The sequence below is a fragment of the Tiliqua scincoides genome, chromosome 10, assembly GCF_035046505.1.
Source record: "Tiliqua scincoides isolate rTilSci1 chromosome 10, rTilSci1.hap2, whole genome shotgun sequence".
Taxonomy (NCBI): Eukaryota; Metazoa; Chordata; class Lepidosauria; order Squamata; family Scincidae; genus Tiliqua; species Tiliqua scincoides.
Genome location: NC_089830.1, coordinates 25,672,025 through 25,689,254, shown reverse-complemented (window position 1 = coordinate 25,689,254; position 17,230 = coordinate 25,672,025). Strand labels below are relative to the sequence as shown.

Below are 17,230 nucleotides of genomic sequence, written 5' to 3'. Positions count from 1 at the left end.
TCAGCACCCTCAACCATGCTTTGCCTGTGGACATCTAGGCGCTCCAGCCATTATATGTGTCCTTAAGAATGACTTGCAGAAACAATTGCTTGGAATGATCTGTGAATTGAGCCTACATTCCTCACAAAGAGAGTCTGGTCCAACAAGAAGCTGACGGAACATACCAAGATCCAGGTCTACAGAGCTTGCGTCCTGAGTACACTTCTGTACTGCAGCAAGTCATGGACTCTTCGCTCACAACAGGAGAGGAAACTGAACGCTTTCCACATGCGCTGCCTCTGACGCATCCTCATCACGTGGCAGGACAAAGTTCCAAACAACACAGTCCTGGAACGAGCTGGAATCCCTAGCATGTATGCACTGCTGAAACAGAGACGCCTGCGTTGGCTCGGTCATGTCGTGAGAATGGATGATGGCCGGATCCCAAAGGATCTCCTCTATGGAGAACTCGTGCAAGGAAAGCGCCCTACAGGTAGACCACAGCTGCGATACAAGGACATCTGCAAGAGGGATCTGAAGGCCTTAGGAGTGGACCTCAACAGGTGGGAAACCCTGGCCTCTGAGCGGCCCACTTGGAGGCAGGCTGTGCAGCATGGCCTTTCCCAGTTTGAAGAGACACTTGGCCAACAGTCTGAGGCTAAGAGGCAAAGAAGGAAGGCCCACAGCCAGGGAGACAGACCAGGGACACACGACACTTGCTCCCAGTGTGGAAGGGATTGTCACTCCCGAATTGGCCTTTTCAGCCACACTAGACGCTGTTCCAGAACCACCATTCAGAGCGCGATACCATAGTCTTTTGAGACTGAAGGTTGCCAACAAAAAACCCACAGCCAGGTACTCAAAGGTACTCCTTGGCTAGATCGCCCTCTGGTGGAATGCTCCATGCTCACCTTTGGAAGGACGGAATGGACTCTGTGGCTACCTCTGCAACTCTCTTTCCCTCCTTTGTGGCTCACACAACCTTTTCTCTTAGCCTCCTGGAGCGGTTCATCTCCTGGCTGTTCTATGCTGCTGCAGTGACCATGACTTTATATGGGGCTGGGGCAGCACTGGGGTATCAAAGCCATATTGTGGGCAGCTCCATGTTACCTTCAGCCCAACTATTTCCACAGGGCTCATCTGAGTGCATTGCAAGGCAGCTGCCAAACCCTGGAGGGCCTCACTCCCAACAGCAAGCTAGAAATGAATGAAGATGAGAACTTAAGGAGAGCCCTGTCAGGAGGTCGACAAGCGGGAGAGAAAGGCAGGCTTCTCTGCAAAGGATCAATGTAGATCTTAAACCACTGTAACGGTGATGGGTGGAAATTCTGGACATGCCTCTGGTTGATTGTAACATAGGCATTTTGCAATTAAGCAGGTGCGCTTGAATTGGAAGTGTTGATTTAATATATGCTGGTTTAATAGGGAGTGCAGTAGGGAAATGAGTGTGTTGTTCAACAGACACGGGCCACACAGATCCTTGAGTTTCATAAGAACAGCGTGAGAGGGAAAGAGGCTTTGTTCCGCTTAATGGGTAGCATTAAACAGCTCCTTTTAAAAAGGTGTGATACAGTTGGCCCTTGGCCATCAAATCATTGTAGAATGTGCAGCACATGTACAAAACTTCCCCAGATTGACGGGTGAGTGAGAAAAAAGATGGGAGGCCACCTTTAAAAACTGTACAGCTGGCAAACTCCAGCCTTTGGGACCTGCATCCCCACTCCAAAGGTTCATGTTCCCCCTCTAGACCAGGGCTGTCCAAACTTTTTTGGCAGGAGGGCCACATCATCTCTCTGACACTGTGTCAGAAAGAAAATAATTAATTTACATTTCAAATTTGAATAAATTTACATAAATGAATATATTAGAGAGGGAACTTATATGAATGAATGAAGGTCTTGCAATAGCTCAAGGCCTATAAAAGACCTTGCACAAAGCAAGGCCAGCCTTTCCTTTGCTGCCACTGCTGCATCACAGATGTGAAACAGCAAGCAGTGGAGGGAGCCCTCGTCCCACAGCTCACGTGAGAGGTTGAACAGTTGGTTGTCACGCTGAGAGCAGTTGCGTCACCAGCATGGGCTCCAGCAAGTCTCCGGAGGGCCAGAGGCTCATAGGAGACTGTGGGCTCCCTGAGGGCTGAATTGGGAGTCCTTGAGGGCCGCAAGTGGCCCCAGGGCCGGGGTTTGGGCACCCCTGCTCTAGACCATGGTTGTGGCTGATCACATTGGGGTCAATCTGCTGGCAAGTTCTCATGAACAAATCTCACCCCACCCGGGACTGTTAAGGATAATCATTCACCAGGGACAGTGTTCAGAAAATAGGAACAGTGCTTGGTGCGGAGGGGGGCAGTTACAGCATGTAAAGTCATGCCTGAAAAATAAGCGGTGTTTATAGCTGGCAAGGGAGCCAACTGGAGTACTTCCCTCGGGTCTGTGGGAATGCCTTGCCCGCTCCTGTGCTTTGTTGACTTAGTAGCAGAAGGCAGAGCACGAAGCCCTATTATATAAGCCACCCACCTCCTGCAGAAACGAAACTGAATGCACAGGAAATGCAATGCTTTAGGTTGTAAGTCCATTTCAGTCCTGCAGGACGCAAGAATTGAAGGCGGACGTCTCAGTCCCAGGGCCTAGAGAGCTTAAAGATGGCTCTCCAGCAGCCAATTTTAAATCCGGTGAGTGTGCGAGAGAGAGAGAGAGAGAGAGAGAGAGAGAGAGAGAGAGAGAGCTGTGCATCCTCTCATGAGATGGAGAAGGGCAAGCACATGCTCAGTACATGCTGTTTGCAGGTCTCCTGGCCCCTGATGACCCCTTGGGGAGACTTACCTCATAGGTTCATTTTTGTAAATGTGCGGGGCCAAGACAGCTGGTGCGATGGTGCCTTGTTAAGAGGGTCAGAAGTGCACGCAAGGGTGATTTGAAAAATGCAAGCGGTGGACGCTCTTCTTGGCGTGGAGGCCAGTGATGGGGAAAGCTCCTACTGATTTTTTTTTCCTCGAAAGCAAAGGTGGCAGCCCTTGATGCTGCCTTCCAGCAGAGGTAGCCACAGATATGAGGTGAGCCCTGTGTTTCCCTGTGGCCTCCTTTTTTCTCCCCAATCCCGAGTTGTGTCCCTGTCCAGGGTTCCTGACTGGGAGTTTGGATCTCATGATTATTTTTAAAAACGGGATCCTGATTTTAAGAAACGAAACCCATTTCCATCACAGAGCTCATGAGATTCAGTGCTCTTTCTGTTAGGGACAGTTACGGGTGAGATCAACATGAAGCACCAAGCATGTGACCACTTCTCTCTTTTTTTGCCCCACAGAGTGTTCCCTTTGCCGGCCCCATTTTTGGGGGCTTGAGAATGGGGAAGATGATTTTGATCCAAGGCCAGGTCCAGATGAATGTGAAAAGGTTTGTCACGTCCCCTATTTCCATTCCACCCCCCCCCCCCAGCCCAGTCCCATTGGACAGGGCCTCTGAGAGGACTGTATCAGCCCCTTTCCAAAGCGGGCGGGGATGAAACAGAGCAAGCGGAGGGTGGTGATAGGGCGAGAAGATGAAGTGGGATAGGGAGGGAGCGAAACAGGGTTGGGGATGGCAACAGCTGGTCTACCAGGCTTCCCAGTATGGAGCCCAGGTCTTCCTGCCTGCATAGCATCGGTCGCTAGAGACAATAACATGGAAAATCAAACACACACTTTCTAAAACCTCTGAAATATAGAATCATGGCAGAAAATCAGCACCATCGTATTTAGTTACCAGAACTTTCTTCTGCAGCAGCTATAGCCATGATGTGCAACCTCCTGATTTTAGAAATGGGCTATGTCAGAAGGCCAGATGCAAGGGAGGGCACCGGGATGCAGGTCTCTTGTTATCTGGTGTGCTCCCTGGGGCATTTGGTGGGCCGCTGTGAGATACAGGAAGCTGGACTAGATGGGCCTATGGCCTGATCCAGTGGGGCTGTTCTTATGTTCTTATAGCCACTCTGCTGTGTCCCAGAGCTCTATACACGCCTTCATGGAAGTGGATTCACAAGTCCAAGAGCTACTGTAGCAGGCTAGTTTCCACCCAGATTTAACACTGTGTTAAGGAGGGTCATGCATGCATTCCTGGGCCCTGCGCATATGGTTCGCAGCAGCCGCCACTGCCCCTCTCCTATGGTAGAGCCCCCAGCTTCCCATGCTGGCCGCAAGTGTGAGTGAGATCTGAAAACGTAAGATCCCAGGAAATTTCTGGGCCCCCTCCTTTGGCCCCCTTTTTGACCCTGGGCCCGGGTACAAATTATCCTCTTTGCCCCTCTCTCATGGGCCCTACCACTGGATCTCTTCCCATTGTACTTGACCCTCCTCCTCCTCGCTCAGTGACTGCCATCTTTCCCACTGTCCTCCATTTGCGGACTTCTCTTTGTGAAAATTCTTTCCCAGGGAATGATTCACATTTCGCTGTTAAACTTGGCAACTGACCAGAAACAAACAAGCTAGCCGGTCCTTTCTTTTGGGACCCGATGCCCCCTCTCCCAAAAGCAGGGCACATGGTTGTTTCCCCCCCAACCAACTTTTTTCTCCAGCTTGTCAAAGGAGGCAAATGGACCCCCACCAAAGTTTAACCTGGAGGCGTCAGTTGTCAAGTCATAGTCAGATCGAGCTCTGTTTAAGATCAGCCATTCTGGTGCGCAGTGCCTATGTACAGCCCGATCCAATCCACGCTTTCCTGGGAGTAAACCCATTGACTCTAATGGGACTTACTTCTGAGTAGACATGCATAGTATTGGGCTGTTACCCAACATGCAGACAGTCATGGAGAAAGGGGCACAGCCATTGAACCAGTAGTGTAGCTAGAGGGGGTGCAAAGCATTAAGTTTTGCAGGGAGCCTCAGTGTGTTGTGCAAGAGGCCTCTCACCCTCCCCTTTGGAGCCATTCTGGGCCGCTAGAGCAAAACAGAGGCATATAATGGCTATCCCTCTTGGAGTGGCTCCAAAGCGTGGTGAATCTCCCTGCAAAACTTAGTGCTTAGTACACCCTCCAGCTATGCTTCTGCACTGAACAAAATGCCTGCGGTTTTATACCTTTATGCAAATACGTATTGCAAATCCACAAAATAAACACAGCTCATATCTCTTTTTGGTAGCGCAGGTACCACCTTTGTTTAGAAGAAGTCAGTTATATAAGTTTGACATGCACAGTTGTCGACTCCCCACCTCCCCAACTCACCCAAGGACGGAAAGGGAGGGAGGACGGAAAGGGAGGGAGGACGGAAACATCTTGGAATGTTTCAGAACTTAACGGAGCAGCTTGACTACTGACCTAGCTTGGGGCGGCCAGATTCACATGCTTTGCTGAAACAATGGCAAGGCCAAAAGGCACATATCTAAACGAAGCATTTCTAGCTCATCCGCACCTTCGCCGTGTGTCTTGCCACAGCTCCTCCCCACTGGGCCTTGTGCCCACTTAAGGCTGATTAGTTTCCCTTGTTAAACTCACAAGTGCAGCAAGCAAAAGTCAGAGTCCAGTCCCAGTCCAATAAATGCAGATTGCCAAATCAGAGTCCAGAAACGATATGCCAGGTCACAGTTCAAGGTCAAATTCCAGTCAGGTCTCCTCTGGGTCAGGTAGCATCTCCCTCTGGGTCAGGGTAGTCTTTGGTCCTTCTGAAGCTGCCTTTTATCCTTTGTGTCCCATTAAGTGCAAGTGCAGCTCAGCTGTGAGCTACCTCCTTAGCTCATTCAAAGCCCCATCAAGGTCAAATGAAGCTCAGGTGACCATCAGAGACTCCATTGGCCTTGATTGATTACCGCTGTGGAGCCAGCCCTGCCCTTCCCAGAGCTGTCAAACAGCTGTCAAAACATGGAATTGCTGTCAACACCACATCATCCACCTGACGATCTTCTGATCTTCCATTACACCGTGCAATAAGGTTTTGATTAAGCAGAGGCTGTGGAGGTTTTTCAAATGTGTAACAAAACTAGCACAATCTATATGGTATAACACAGTGGTCTTCAATCTTTTTTGTGCCATGACCCCAAAGAACAAATATGCAATGGGATACGCCACCAATTCCACCCCTTCCTGGAACCTGATCCTGGAACCTCACCCCCTGCCCCATTTCCCCCATCTCTTGTGTCATCACAACAACCTGGTGAGGTGGGCCAACCTTACAAGCTGTGGGGCAAGGCAGCAAAAAGAGGCTCTGCAGGCTTATTTCAAGAACTCGGTTTTGATAAGGCAGTACTGTGGACCCAAGCCCTCTCCTGCACATGGCTTTGGAAGGCTGCCATGACCCCACCCCAGTGAGGTTTTGTGACCCCATTGGGATCGTGACCCACAGGCTGAGGAACACTGGTGTCACACAGTTTGCATACGGCTGAGCCGTTTTAGGGTCACTTATGCCATCTAGATAATCTGGGACTTGGAAAAGCACTTACCCTGCACATGCCTGATCTCGTCTGATCTCAGAAGCTAAGCAGGGTCAGGCCTGGTCAGTACTTGGATGGGAGACCGCCTGGGAATAGCGGGTGCTGTAGGCTTATACCATGATCTGGGAAGCTAAGCAGGGTCAGGCCTGGTTAGTACTTGGATGGGAGACCGCCTGGGAATACCAGGCGCTGTAGGCTTATACCATGATCTCGGAAGCTAAGCAGGGTCAGGCCTGGTTAGTACTTGGATGGGAGACCGCCTGGGAATACCGGGTGCTGTAGGCTTCTACCATAGTCTTTCGAGACTGAAGGTTGCCAACCATAGGTTTCCCAGACAAGGGTCACCCTATCAGTGAATTGTGTTTACATTCACAACACACAGACACACGCACATGCGTTCTGCCTGCTGCCTCCACACCTTTTTGCTCCCTGTGACCATGTTTATTTGGCATTTCAAGCCCTCCCAATGCTCTGCTCCCAAGGGCCACTTCTCCATTGCGGAATAACCTGGTGAGGAGGATGTTTGCATTGCAGGAAGGGTGGTGGAGGAAAGAAAGGGGAAGTAAACAGATACCGAGAGAGAGAAAGGTGACTTGAAGGAGGAAGTTCCAGGGAACACAGAACGGTGGGGAAAGGGGAAAGCACTCTCTCCTTTAGAAATAGAATTCAGGGTTGATGGCAATTCAGAAATATCAAGAAAAAGAATCAGATTTGGAAAAACCCAGTGGCCAAGTGGCCCAGGGAGGCTGTTGACCAGAAGCAGAACCTTCTGGTGGATTGCCAGAGAACTGATCTAGTCAGTGTGGAAATCCACAACTCTGTCAGCTCTGTAGCCCTGCAGCAGACAATTGCAGCCTGTTCCTTTCCTTTTCTAAGCCAAGTCCCGCCTGCGTCCTCCCCCCTTGTGTCTCTGTGGTTCCCTCTCTTGCTCCAAACTGTGCCTCTTTCCCATCCTCCTTCCATCTTCTGTGGCCCTTTTCCCTCAGCTGGGGCTAACCTTAAGAAGGTAAGAAGAGCCCTGCTGGAGGCCCATCTAGTCCAGGTTCCTGTATCTCACAGTGACCCGCCAGATGCCACACACAAGATACCTGCACCCTGTTGCCACTCCCTTACACCTGGCATTCTGAGGCAGCCCACTCCTAAAGCCAGGAGGTTGCTTATACTCATCATGGCTTGTAACCTGTGAAGGACGTTTCCACCCAGAATCTGTCTAATCCCTTTTTAAAGGCATCTAGGCAAGACACCATCACCACATCATGTGGAAAGGAGTTCCACAGACTAATCACACGCTGGGTCAAGAAATGTTTTCTTTTGTCGGTTCTAACTCTCCCAACGCTCAATTTTAGTGGGTGTCCCCTGGTTTTGGTGTTGTGTGTGAGAGGGAAAAGAACATCCCTCCATCCACCCCCTGTATAACCTTCCTGTCAACCACCTTCCTTCCTGCCCCTTCCTTGCCACCAGCTCCACCCAGATTACCCCAACCCTCTCCGTATTTCAGATTCGCAGTCAATCTGCTGTGCCAAAATGGTGACACTGCCTTCCACTTCAACCCACGGTTTGATGAAGGTGGGGTCGTGGTGTGCAACACCATGCAACAAGGCCGCTGGGGGTCTGAGGAGCGAACCTTTGGCATGACCTTTCGGCCAGGGGTCTATTTTGAGTTGATCATCAGTGTCCAGACTCAGTGCTATCAGGTAAGGAGCAGGCGGGCGCAGGGGGAGGTACTCTCCATTGAGGGGCCTTGATGGTTGTGGCACAAGGTGGCGTCAAGGTGGCTTTGAGTGGTGAGCAGCCAGAAGGGGACAGATGGCAGACATTTCCCTCAAACCAACGCTCTGGGGTGACCCACGTCCTTGACCCATTCTTTCTCTAGGTATCTGTCAACGGCAGCCACTTCCTGGAGTATAGGCACCGCATTCCCTTCTACACTGTACAGACTTTGGAGATCAAAGGGGACGTCTCCTTGAACTGCATCAGCTTCCAGGAGGCTCCTGTACGTTGCATTGTTTTGCCTTCTAACGTTTTGCATTATTGTCCCACTTGGACATCTATCCAACTTCAGCTAACTTACTTGACTGTGTTTCAGGTCCCACCGCCGTATGCCCCTCCTGCCTACAATGTCATTTCAGCCACCAATGTAAGTACAGCCCGAGTGGTGTAGCTAAGGGGGTTCAGGGGGTAACAATTGCACTGGGCAACAAGCTTTTGGGGAGGGGGGCAACAAGCTGAGCTAGACACTAGTGGCCCTGATCTCCAAATGAAGGCTGAAAGCAAGCTGGAAATTTGAACCGGGCCTCAGGAGTTTCCAACGTTCCATCATGCTGGAAAAAACATTATCTGGGAATAACTTCACGGCCCAATCCTAACCCTGGCAGGGTTGCCTGATGCAGCAGCCCCAAAATTGTGACCACAGTATCCTGTGGCCCTATGGAAGCCACTGGAGGTCTCCTCAGGGGAAGGGGACATTTGTTTCCTTCCCCTGAGAAAGGGTACAGGGATTACTTTATGCCAGCTGTTTTGCCGGTGTAGACTGGAGAACCTCCATGTCGGACTTTGCCGTGTGACACTGTAAGATCCAGCGGAGCAGGGTTCCACCAGTCCCATCCACCTCCCAGGCCGGTCACTGCCCACTGAATGATATCTCTACTCTTGCAGGTCTCCAGCACGTTTGCCCAGCCAAATTTTGGACAACCAATGGCTTCTGTGAGTATTTCTCTTGCTCTGCAGTTACTTCATATATCCTATGAGATCACAGGTCCAAAACACTGTAACCCTGTTATTCTCACAAATAGGGGACTTGTTCCCTCTGCCAACACAACAGCATCCTCTTGGTGACATATGGGAGCACCCGTAGCTTGATAGGACGGAGGGGGGGGGAGGCGGCATCTAGCTCCATGGTGGACCTCATGAATTCCATGATCAATGTCTCATGTGTGGTTCCTGGTATTTCTAGCTCACTGGGATGGAATATCAGGGTGAAGAGCTGAGAAAGGAACTTGTATCTGAGGTCTTGCTTGGATTTCCTTCAGCACCTGAAAAGCACCCACATGGAGGATTTAAAGGGACAAAATCAGTTAAAAGCCAGATGATTGAACCATTAAAATCTCTGTAGTTAATTGACAGACCTTAGTGAGAAATTAGTTGATGTCCTCCACATTTCTCATACAGGGTGGCCAAAAAGCTCTCTGAAGTAAAATGGTTGTCAACCTTCAGTCTCAAAAGACTATGGTATAAGCCTACAGCACCTGGTATTCCCATGTGGTCTCCCATCCAAGTACTAACCAGCCCTGACCCTGCTTAGCTTCCGAGATCATGGTATAAGCCTACAGCACCTGGTATTCCCAGGCGGTCTCCCATCCAAGTACTAACCAGGCCTGACCCTGCTTAGCTTCCGAGATCATGGTATAAGCCTACAGCACCTGGTATTCCCAGGCGGTCTCCCATCCAAGTACTAACCAGGCCTGACCTTGCTTAGCTTCCGAGATCATGGTATAAGCCTACAGCACCTGGTATTCCCAGGCGGTCTCCCATCCAAGTACTAACCAGGCCTGACCTTGCTTAGCTTCCGAGATCAGACAAGATCGGGAGATACTGTTCAGTATAGGGAGATGGTTGGCAACCTTCAGTCTCGGAAGACTATGGTATAAGCCTACAGCACCTGGTATTCCCAGGCGGTCTCCCATCCAAGTACTAACCAGGCCTGACTCTGCTTAGCTTTCGAGATCATGGTATAAGCCTACAGCACCTGGTATTCCCAGGCGGTCTCCCATCCAAGTACTAACCAGGCCTGACCCTGCTTAGCATCCGAGATCATGGTATAAGCCTACGGCACCTGGTATTCCCAGGCGGTCTCCCATCCAAGTACTGAACCAGGCCTGACCCTGCTTAGCTTCCAAGATCATGGTATAAGCCTACAGCACCCGGTATTCCCAGGCGGTCTCCCATCCAAGTACTAACCAGGCCTGACCCTGCTTAGCTTCCAAGATCAGACTAGATTGGGCATGTGCAGGGTAACAAGCATGTATCTAGTTGTTCTTTGCCCTCTGAATTATTGCTTTTCTGTCCGTTCTTTCTTTGTAGAGGAAGAAGCAATGGACCCAGGTGTGTGAGTCAAAATCCGCGGCAACACTGCAGTTCACCTAGTTTAGACAGGGCGGCGGGGTGGCTGAAGGTGATCCATCATCCAACACCAATGTCCCCACTGCCCAGAGAGATGGAAACCTGGCTCTTGCTCCTTGACCATTCTCTTTCCTTGTAGGGCCCCTTTAACCAAACCAGCAAGTGCAGAACACGTGGGGAATGGGCATTCTGTACTTCCTGTTTTGCTTAATGGAACTGCACAGCGCATGGTAGGGTGGTGGGTGACAGACTCATTGCCCTCCAGTTTGCTTCGGTGAGCGGGAAGAGGATCGGAATGGCTTCTGTCCACAGGGAGGCAGCAGCAGATTCATGCTGAAAAGCATTCAGAACCTTTTTGCTACTCCCGTTTGCTCGCTACTTGAGGAAAGCTGTAACGGTTACCTCCTCCTTGCACCACCCCTGTAGAGCAGGCTTGGTGTGAATGCATTTGGGCCCTTCCACATCTGTGGATCACACAATATTGCAACCAGAGTTGTCTCTCCTTCAGTCTTCATTTGTTTTTCAGGGCAACAGCAGCAGAGTGACTTTGTCCAACCCGGTGAGTATCTCACTCTTCTGTGTTTATGTCAAGGTACCAGTGTGATGTACGTTCTGGCTATAGGACAAAAGGCGGTGGTGTTAACATCAATGTTTGCAAACTCCCACCTCAATGTTTTGCTCAGTAAAATGTACAAAGCCCACTGTTTAGCCCCACAAGATCTGATAGAAGTTGGTTCAATTAAAGCAATTTGGTCTCTGAAATGCGGAACCCACAAATTTCTGTTCTTGCAAAGTTCTCTGGACATATCTGTCCCTGCTGCAGGGTAGTTTGTCCAGACTTTTTAATGTAGAAGGACCTTTTATACAAGGCCCTCTTGCTCCCTGGACCAAAGCAGACTCGCATTGTCTTTTCAGGCTGTCCCATTCCATGTTGCCATCCCAGGGTACTTCACTCGGAACCATAAGATCACAATTGTGGGCAATGTGGCTTACAACGCGAACAGGTGCGCTCATCAAGAATTAACCAGGGGGCTTGTATCTCCGAACTGTGTGCCAGGCAGTGATGTGTGGTGAGGTCCAAGGCTGGGGAGGCACAGCACGTAGAGCTCTCAGGTGACATCATGCTGCAAGAGATTCTGGGGACTACCCAGAAGCCTCAGTGCCTGTGTCACCGCAGGGGAGGCTGAGCTGCTACTGCCTCAAGCTCTAGTCTTTCGGAGAGACTCAGAGAGTCTTGGAGAGTCTCTTGGAGAGACTGGATCTTGCCGGCCTTGACAGCTCAGTCTCCCCTGCGATCCCTCAAAAACTGGGTGGAGTGCACGTACAATCACCAGGGAGGCTCTGCCTCTCCTGCCACTCCTGACCATATGTCCCTGGTGCCAGCTTGCATGTAGCTGAGGAAATACTTGTGCCATTTTGGAGGCTTCTGGGATGACTGTTGTCACCGCCTCCCTCCTAGATTCCATGTGAACCTGAAAAACTCCCTGAATAACAACATTGCCTTGCACATCAACCCCCGACTGAAGGAGAATGCGCTGGTCCGGAACACGCTCATCAACGGGTCTTGGGGCTCTGAAGAGAGGCATGCCTCTGCCATGCCTTTCTCCTGCGGTCAAGCCTTCCAGGTAAATGAGGATTTATGCTAGATGAGATGGCAAAACGTCTCATGGGGTTTCAGGCTTTTGCCAACGCAAAAGCCAAGGTGGTGTAGTCATTCAGGAGAGACCTGGAAGATCTAGGTTCAATTCCCACTCAGCCATAAAGCTTCCTGGGTGAACTTGGGCCAGTCACTCACTTTCTCTCAGCCTTGCCTACCTCACAGGATTGTTGTGAGGACAAAAGGAGGGGGGAACCATGTACACCACCCTGAGCTATTTGGAGGAAGGGCAGTATAAAAACATGTGAAAATGAATAAACACCTCAAACTTAGCAACAGGAGACCCAGGCAGGAGCTTCCAAATGAGATTCCACATGTGTGGAAGCCTCTTGTCACCTGTAACAGCTACTGGTTCAAACAGCTGCTTCTGGGGACTTGTGGACAAAAAAATGATTGGCAACCTTCAGTCTCAAAAGACTATGGTATAAACCTACAGCAGCCGGTATTCCCAGGCGGTCTCCCATCCAAGTACTAACCAGGCCTCACCCTGCTTAGCTTCCGAGATCATGGTATAAGCCTACAGCACCCGGTATTCCCAGGCGGTCTCCCATCCAAGTACTAACCAGGCCTGACCCTGCTTAGCTTCCAAGATCAGACAAGATCAGGCATGCGCAGGGTAACAGTTGCTGTCAGACTTGTGGACAGCACTGGCTGGGTCATACATGAGGTTGATTAAAGCTGTTGCCTCAGGCAGCAGATGGGTGATGGGGGGCAATGAACTGGTGGGGAACTGATGCGACGGTAGAGTCTAGACCTGCCCAGTGCCTCTTGTATGTCGCTCAGCATGGACTTCGAAACTCAGTATGAAATAAAATCTCTCCTGGTTTCGACCACTAGATGGAGATCACCAGTCTGAAGACTGCCTATCAAGTGACCGTGAATGGGGTGGTGGCCTTTCATTACACCCACAGAATCCCCGCAGGCCAGGTGGACCAGATGGAAATAGGTGGGGATGTGTCCCTCTCCTGTGTGCAGTACTGATGTGTCTTCATTTTCCGGAATACCATTGCAGGCCAAATGCAGCCTCTTGCTCCTGGGGTCTTCAACGTTGCTATTCAAATCTCTTGCAGGGGGGAACAGCACACAATAGTTTGCCCCGGTTTTTCCCTCTATCAGCGATTTTCAGCGTTTTTCACATCATGGCACGCTGACCTCTATGGTGTTCTCTGTGATTTTTGCCTCTTGTGATATCACTTCTGGCTTCTGGAAAACTCTTCCGGGTTCTGTGGCTCAGCTTCTAGGCCCACTGTCTATAGCAGTGGTTCTCAAACTTTTAATGCCAGGACACGCTTTTTAGAATGAGAATCTGTCAGAACCCACTGCAAGTGACATCATCAAGCAGGAAAAATTTTTAATAATCCTAGCCTGCAATCCCACCCACACTTACCCAGGAATAAGTCCCATTTATATCATTAGTAAAACCTGTTAAAAATATAGTTCTGTAACATTTCCCCAAATGTAGTCATACCATGGTAGCATCAAGTTGACTATATTAAAAATAAAATATTGAAATGAATGGGGACCCACCTGAAATTGGCTCATGACCCACCTAGTGGGTCGCGACCCACAGTTTGAGAAACACTGGTCTATAGTAACAAATTGTCCCTCTGCCAGGAGAGGAAGAGGGACAGACAATTTATTACTTCAGACAGTTGCCCTGGAAGCAGAGATGCAGAACACAGAAGAGTTTTGCAGTGATTTTCAACTCCTGTGCTCCAAACTCCCGCGGCACACCTGGGGACCATTTGCGGCACATCAATCTGCCGTGGCACAGTGGTCGAAACGCAAAGTCAATGCTGTTTCAAAAGCATCTGTCATGCATACCTGACCTGTAAACCTAAAATGACACACCTTGTTGCAGCATATGGAACACTGGGAATGGTAGTTCTGCCATGCGGGTTACTGACTGCTTACAGAGAAGTGTGGGTAGCGTTCGGTGGGGGACGCTATTGTGGCTCCGGCAGTTTGCACCTGTTTACATCAGGGTGGGTGACTGGAAGAGACCCTAACTAGGCAGCGACTAGTCATTTTTGCCTCCAATGGTATTTGCTTACTTCCTCCATCCGTTTTGTAACTGATCTGCCCTGCACTATGCACATTACACCCTGATTGCCTCCTTAAAGAGTAATAAAATAACTGACAATCAAGATCCAGCGTGAATGACAGTTTGAATTGCACCCAGTGTTACTTTTTTTTGGGGGGGGGGATCCTGTGTGTTTGATGGAATCCCATGAAATCTCATGGAGAAAAGGAGCTGCGGAGGGCTGCGTACGTGGGCAGACTCAAATCTTGCCACATCGGATTTGCATGGCTAAGGAAACATGAGCATGCAAGCACATGTTCCGAGCATCGCAGGCATGTACAACGACAACATGATTTTGAGACAGGTGTGCCATGTTTGCATTTCTCAGCCTTTATTGTGACACAAGGATATGCTTTGAGGCCATTAAAAGTTATATCAAGACCAGACTTGTTTGGTTCCTTTCCGCCTCCTTGGAAAGAGGCCATCCAGATTGGGGACTGGGGGTGCAAGTGCTGCCATTCAGAGGTTGGAAAGCAAAACCTCTTGAATCGTGCAACTCGGTGGCCACATCAAAGTGCCACACAGCCTCTTTGGGTACTGTCTGCAAGACTCCGGCTCAGTGCTGGAGCTGGCTCTGTGCTTAGACGTATGTAACCCAAGAAGCTGCAGCTGGTGTTTATTTGTCAGCCAAGGCTTGTGCGAGTCCTCCAGGATTGTCACATGCTGCACGGGAGGTGAAGGTGATGCCATTTGGGAAGCAACTCAGCCTGCCTAGTTGCTGCAGCTTTGGGGCAGGTTGTAAGGAGGAGAATTTGGGGGGGAGGATTTCTGTGCAGACTGTAGAGGAGGGAATTTTAGGAGACGCAACCGGATTGCCACGGCTGGACAGGGTGCCCTTTAGAGAGTAGAGAGAACCAACCTGGTAGAGAGTTGCTCTCCCCCCCCCCCCCCCCGCTAAAGAATTCTTGGATCCTGGCACATTGCACAGCCAGGCTCAGCCAGCCTTTTGTCCCACCCACTTCCTGGAGACAGGCAATTTAAATTTCAGCACTCACTTGCTCCCAGCGAACCTTCATCTCCAAACCTGGAGTGCACAAGACGTGGACCAGATAGCCACCAAGCCCACCCAGAGATGGAGAGCAAGGAGACCCCGACGGCCGTCTTGAAGCCAGTAAGTGTGGGAGAGATCAGGAAGGCCATTCCGACAGCAATCTGTTAAACTTTAAACTGCCACCAGGACCTCTGTTGTGTTCTGTCGCTTCACTCTACCCTTAAGCCGGGTGAGAGGACAGCCGCTCATAGTTGTGCCTTTCAGGGGAGGGGGCTGCATAGGCATGTTTGGAACGACTGCTGTTTGTGCAGTGGGAGATGGGTCTCCCTCTAAGGGAGGTGATCCCCAATGGCCATCCCTTCCAAGGAACGTGGGAGCAGTTGGAATGGCAGCATACTCCTCGGACCCAAGATTTGTGCAGAAGAGAAGTGTGTGTGTGTGGGGGGGTGTCTCTGCTGCCCCCCTGGTTTTTTTTGCCAGGCTGCCGTCCCTTAAAGACAGACTGGCAACCTCCCTTGCCCTCTCACCTCTGTGGTCCTGGGCTTCCCCATCCCTCTCCCCCATTGCCTGTCCTCCAAAATGAGGAGAACTTTCAAGGGACTCCCCAACTGGGGGCCGTGAGGCCACAAGGGCATTTCTGAAAACAGGATCCTGATTTTGAAAAGGTTAAATCAACTTGGACTGTAACACACCCCACGAGAGCAGATGTTTACTGGCTGGGATGATTAGGACAGAGTTCAGGATACAAGGCCATCCACGCGTTGGCCTTTTTGCTTTTGTTCCCTTACCTGGCCCCTTTTTAGGTGGCCTAATTGAGGGGGGGGGAATTAAAATCCAAGGCTGAAGTCCTCACTAAAGGGAGTAGCTTGTTCTCCCTCCTTCCCCTGCTCCATTTCATTCTTCTTTTGCCCAAAAGGGGTTGGCATCACGTTCATACAACATCCTGGTCCGAGGGACAACATCCTGGTCTGAGGTAAACACCTCCTGATTTTAGGAATGGGTTATGTCAGAATGCCAGATGCAAGGGAGGGCACCAGGATGAGGTCTCTTGTTATCTGGTGTGCTCCCTGGGGCATTTGGTGGGCCGCTGTGAGATACAGGAAGCTGGACTAGATGGGCCTATGGCCTGATCCAGTGGGGCTGTTCTTATGTTCTTATGTTCTTACATTCAAGTCAGCTGTGCCACCAAGGAGGGAGCTCCAGCTCGCTGTCCATGGTCTGGCCAGTTCCTGCCAAGTCCTGCTTCGCTGCCCTTTGAAGGCAGAGGAGCTGGCTCTGGAGGGGAAGGTGAGAGAGCAAGAGCCATTGGTGGCCCAAAATAAGAGACCTAAGTGGGGGAAGGAAAAAGCCAGAAAGAGGGGCGCAGCTCCAAGAGAAGAAGGGTGGTTGGTTGGCAACCTTCAGTCTCGAAAGACTCTGGTAGAAGCCTACAGCCCCTGGTATTCCCAGGCGGTCTCCCATCCAAGTACTAACCAGGCCTGACCCTGCTTAGCTTCCAAGATCAGATGAGATTGGGCATGTGCAGAGAAGAATGTCTGCAAGGAATTCTGACGACCTGGAAGTGCTATGATGAAATGCCAGCTAAGTCACCTTCCACAGAGCCAGCCCATTGCTCTATCTCCCTCCATAGCACTGCTCAGCTGCACAGAAGTTCTCCAGGGTCACAGACAATCCTCCAGCCAGAACTCTTCGTGGATGAGGAGTGACACGGCATCCATTTCAGATCCACGTTGTTTCAGCAGTTCCTTGAGTGAATTTTTAAAAAGTGCTTTGGTGTTGCTGAACCACCTGCGTCCTCCGCTCGACCCAAAACCTTTGCCAAGTGCCCCCCTCCCCCAGTGGTCCTTTGATCACTGTCCTGACCCTGTGAATATCCTCCCATTGGAGCCAACCCTTCTCCTTCCATCACACCAGTTTCCTCCCACTCTCCTTTGTTTTCCGACCCCTTCGTGCTGTCCCAGATCATTGCTCAATAGCTCTTACTATTGCCAACCAATCAGAAGAAGA

The 17,230-nt window shown here is 50.5% G+C and overlaps 1 protein-coding gene and 3 pseudogenes across 2 annotated transcripts; 1 reads left to right on the top strand and 3 right to left on the bottom strand.

Annotated features, from left to right (window-relative positions):
• Positions 1-2,527: 2,527 nt before the first annotated feature.
• LOC136661542 (galectin-9-like) lies at positions 2,528-14,616 on the top strand. 2 transcript variants are annotated; one of them, XM_066638829.1, is made up of 11 exons: positions 2,528-2,650; positions 3,283-3,371; positions 7,872-8,067; positions 8,247-8,366; positions 8,460-8,510; positions 9,029-9,076; positions 10,454-10,474; positions 11,019-11,051; positions 11,408-11,496; positions 11,952-12,117; positions 12,987-14,616. In XM_066638829.1, the coding sequence occupies exons 1-11, from the start codon at positions 2,621-2,623 to the stop codon at positions 13,128-13,130; spliced, it is 987 nt and encodes a 328-aa protein (XP_066494926.1). In that variant the 5' UTR covers positions 2,528-2,620; the 3' UTR covers positions 13,131-14,616. The 2 variants fall into 2 exon arrangements, with proteins under 2 accessions (XP_066494926.1, XP_066494927.1); XM_066638830.1 differs by lacking the exon at positions 10,454-10,474.
• On the bottom strand, positions 10,282-10,400 carry LOC136661927 (5S ribosomal RNA; annotated as a pseudogene).
• On the bottom strand, positions 12,664-12,783 carry LOC136662029 (5S ribosomal RNA; annotated as a pseudogene).
• Positions 14,617-16,647: 2,031 nt separating the features above from the next.
• On the bottom strand, positions 16,648-16,766 carry LOC136661969 (5S ribosomal RNA; annotated as a pseudogene).
• Positions 16,767-17,230: the final 464 nt, after the last annotated feature.

Coding starts and splice junctions, on each gene's coding strand:
- LOC136661542 (XM_066638829.1), top strand. CDS start 2,621: ATGGCTCTCCAGCAGCCAATTTTAAATCCG. Junction 2,651..3,282: donor AGCAGCCAATTTTAAATCCG/GTGAGTGTGCGA, acceptor TTTGCCCCACAG/AGTGTTCCCTTTGCCGGCCC. Junction 3,372..7,871: donor GTCCAGATGAATGTGAAAAG/GTTTGTCACGTC, acceptor TCCGTATTTCAG/ATTCGCAGTCAATCTGCTGT.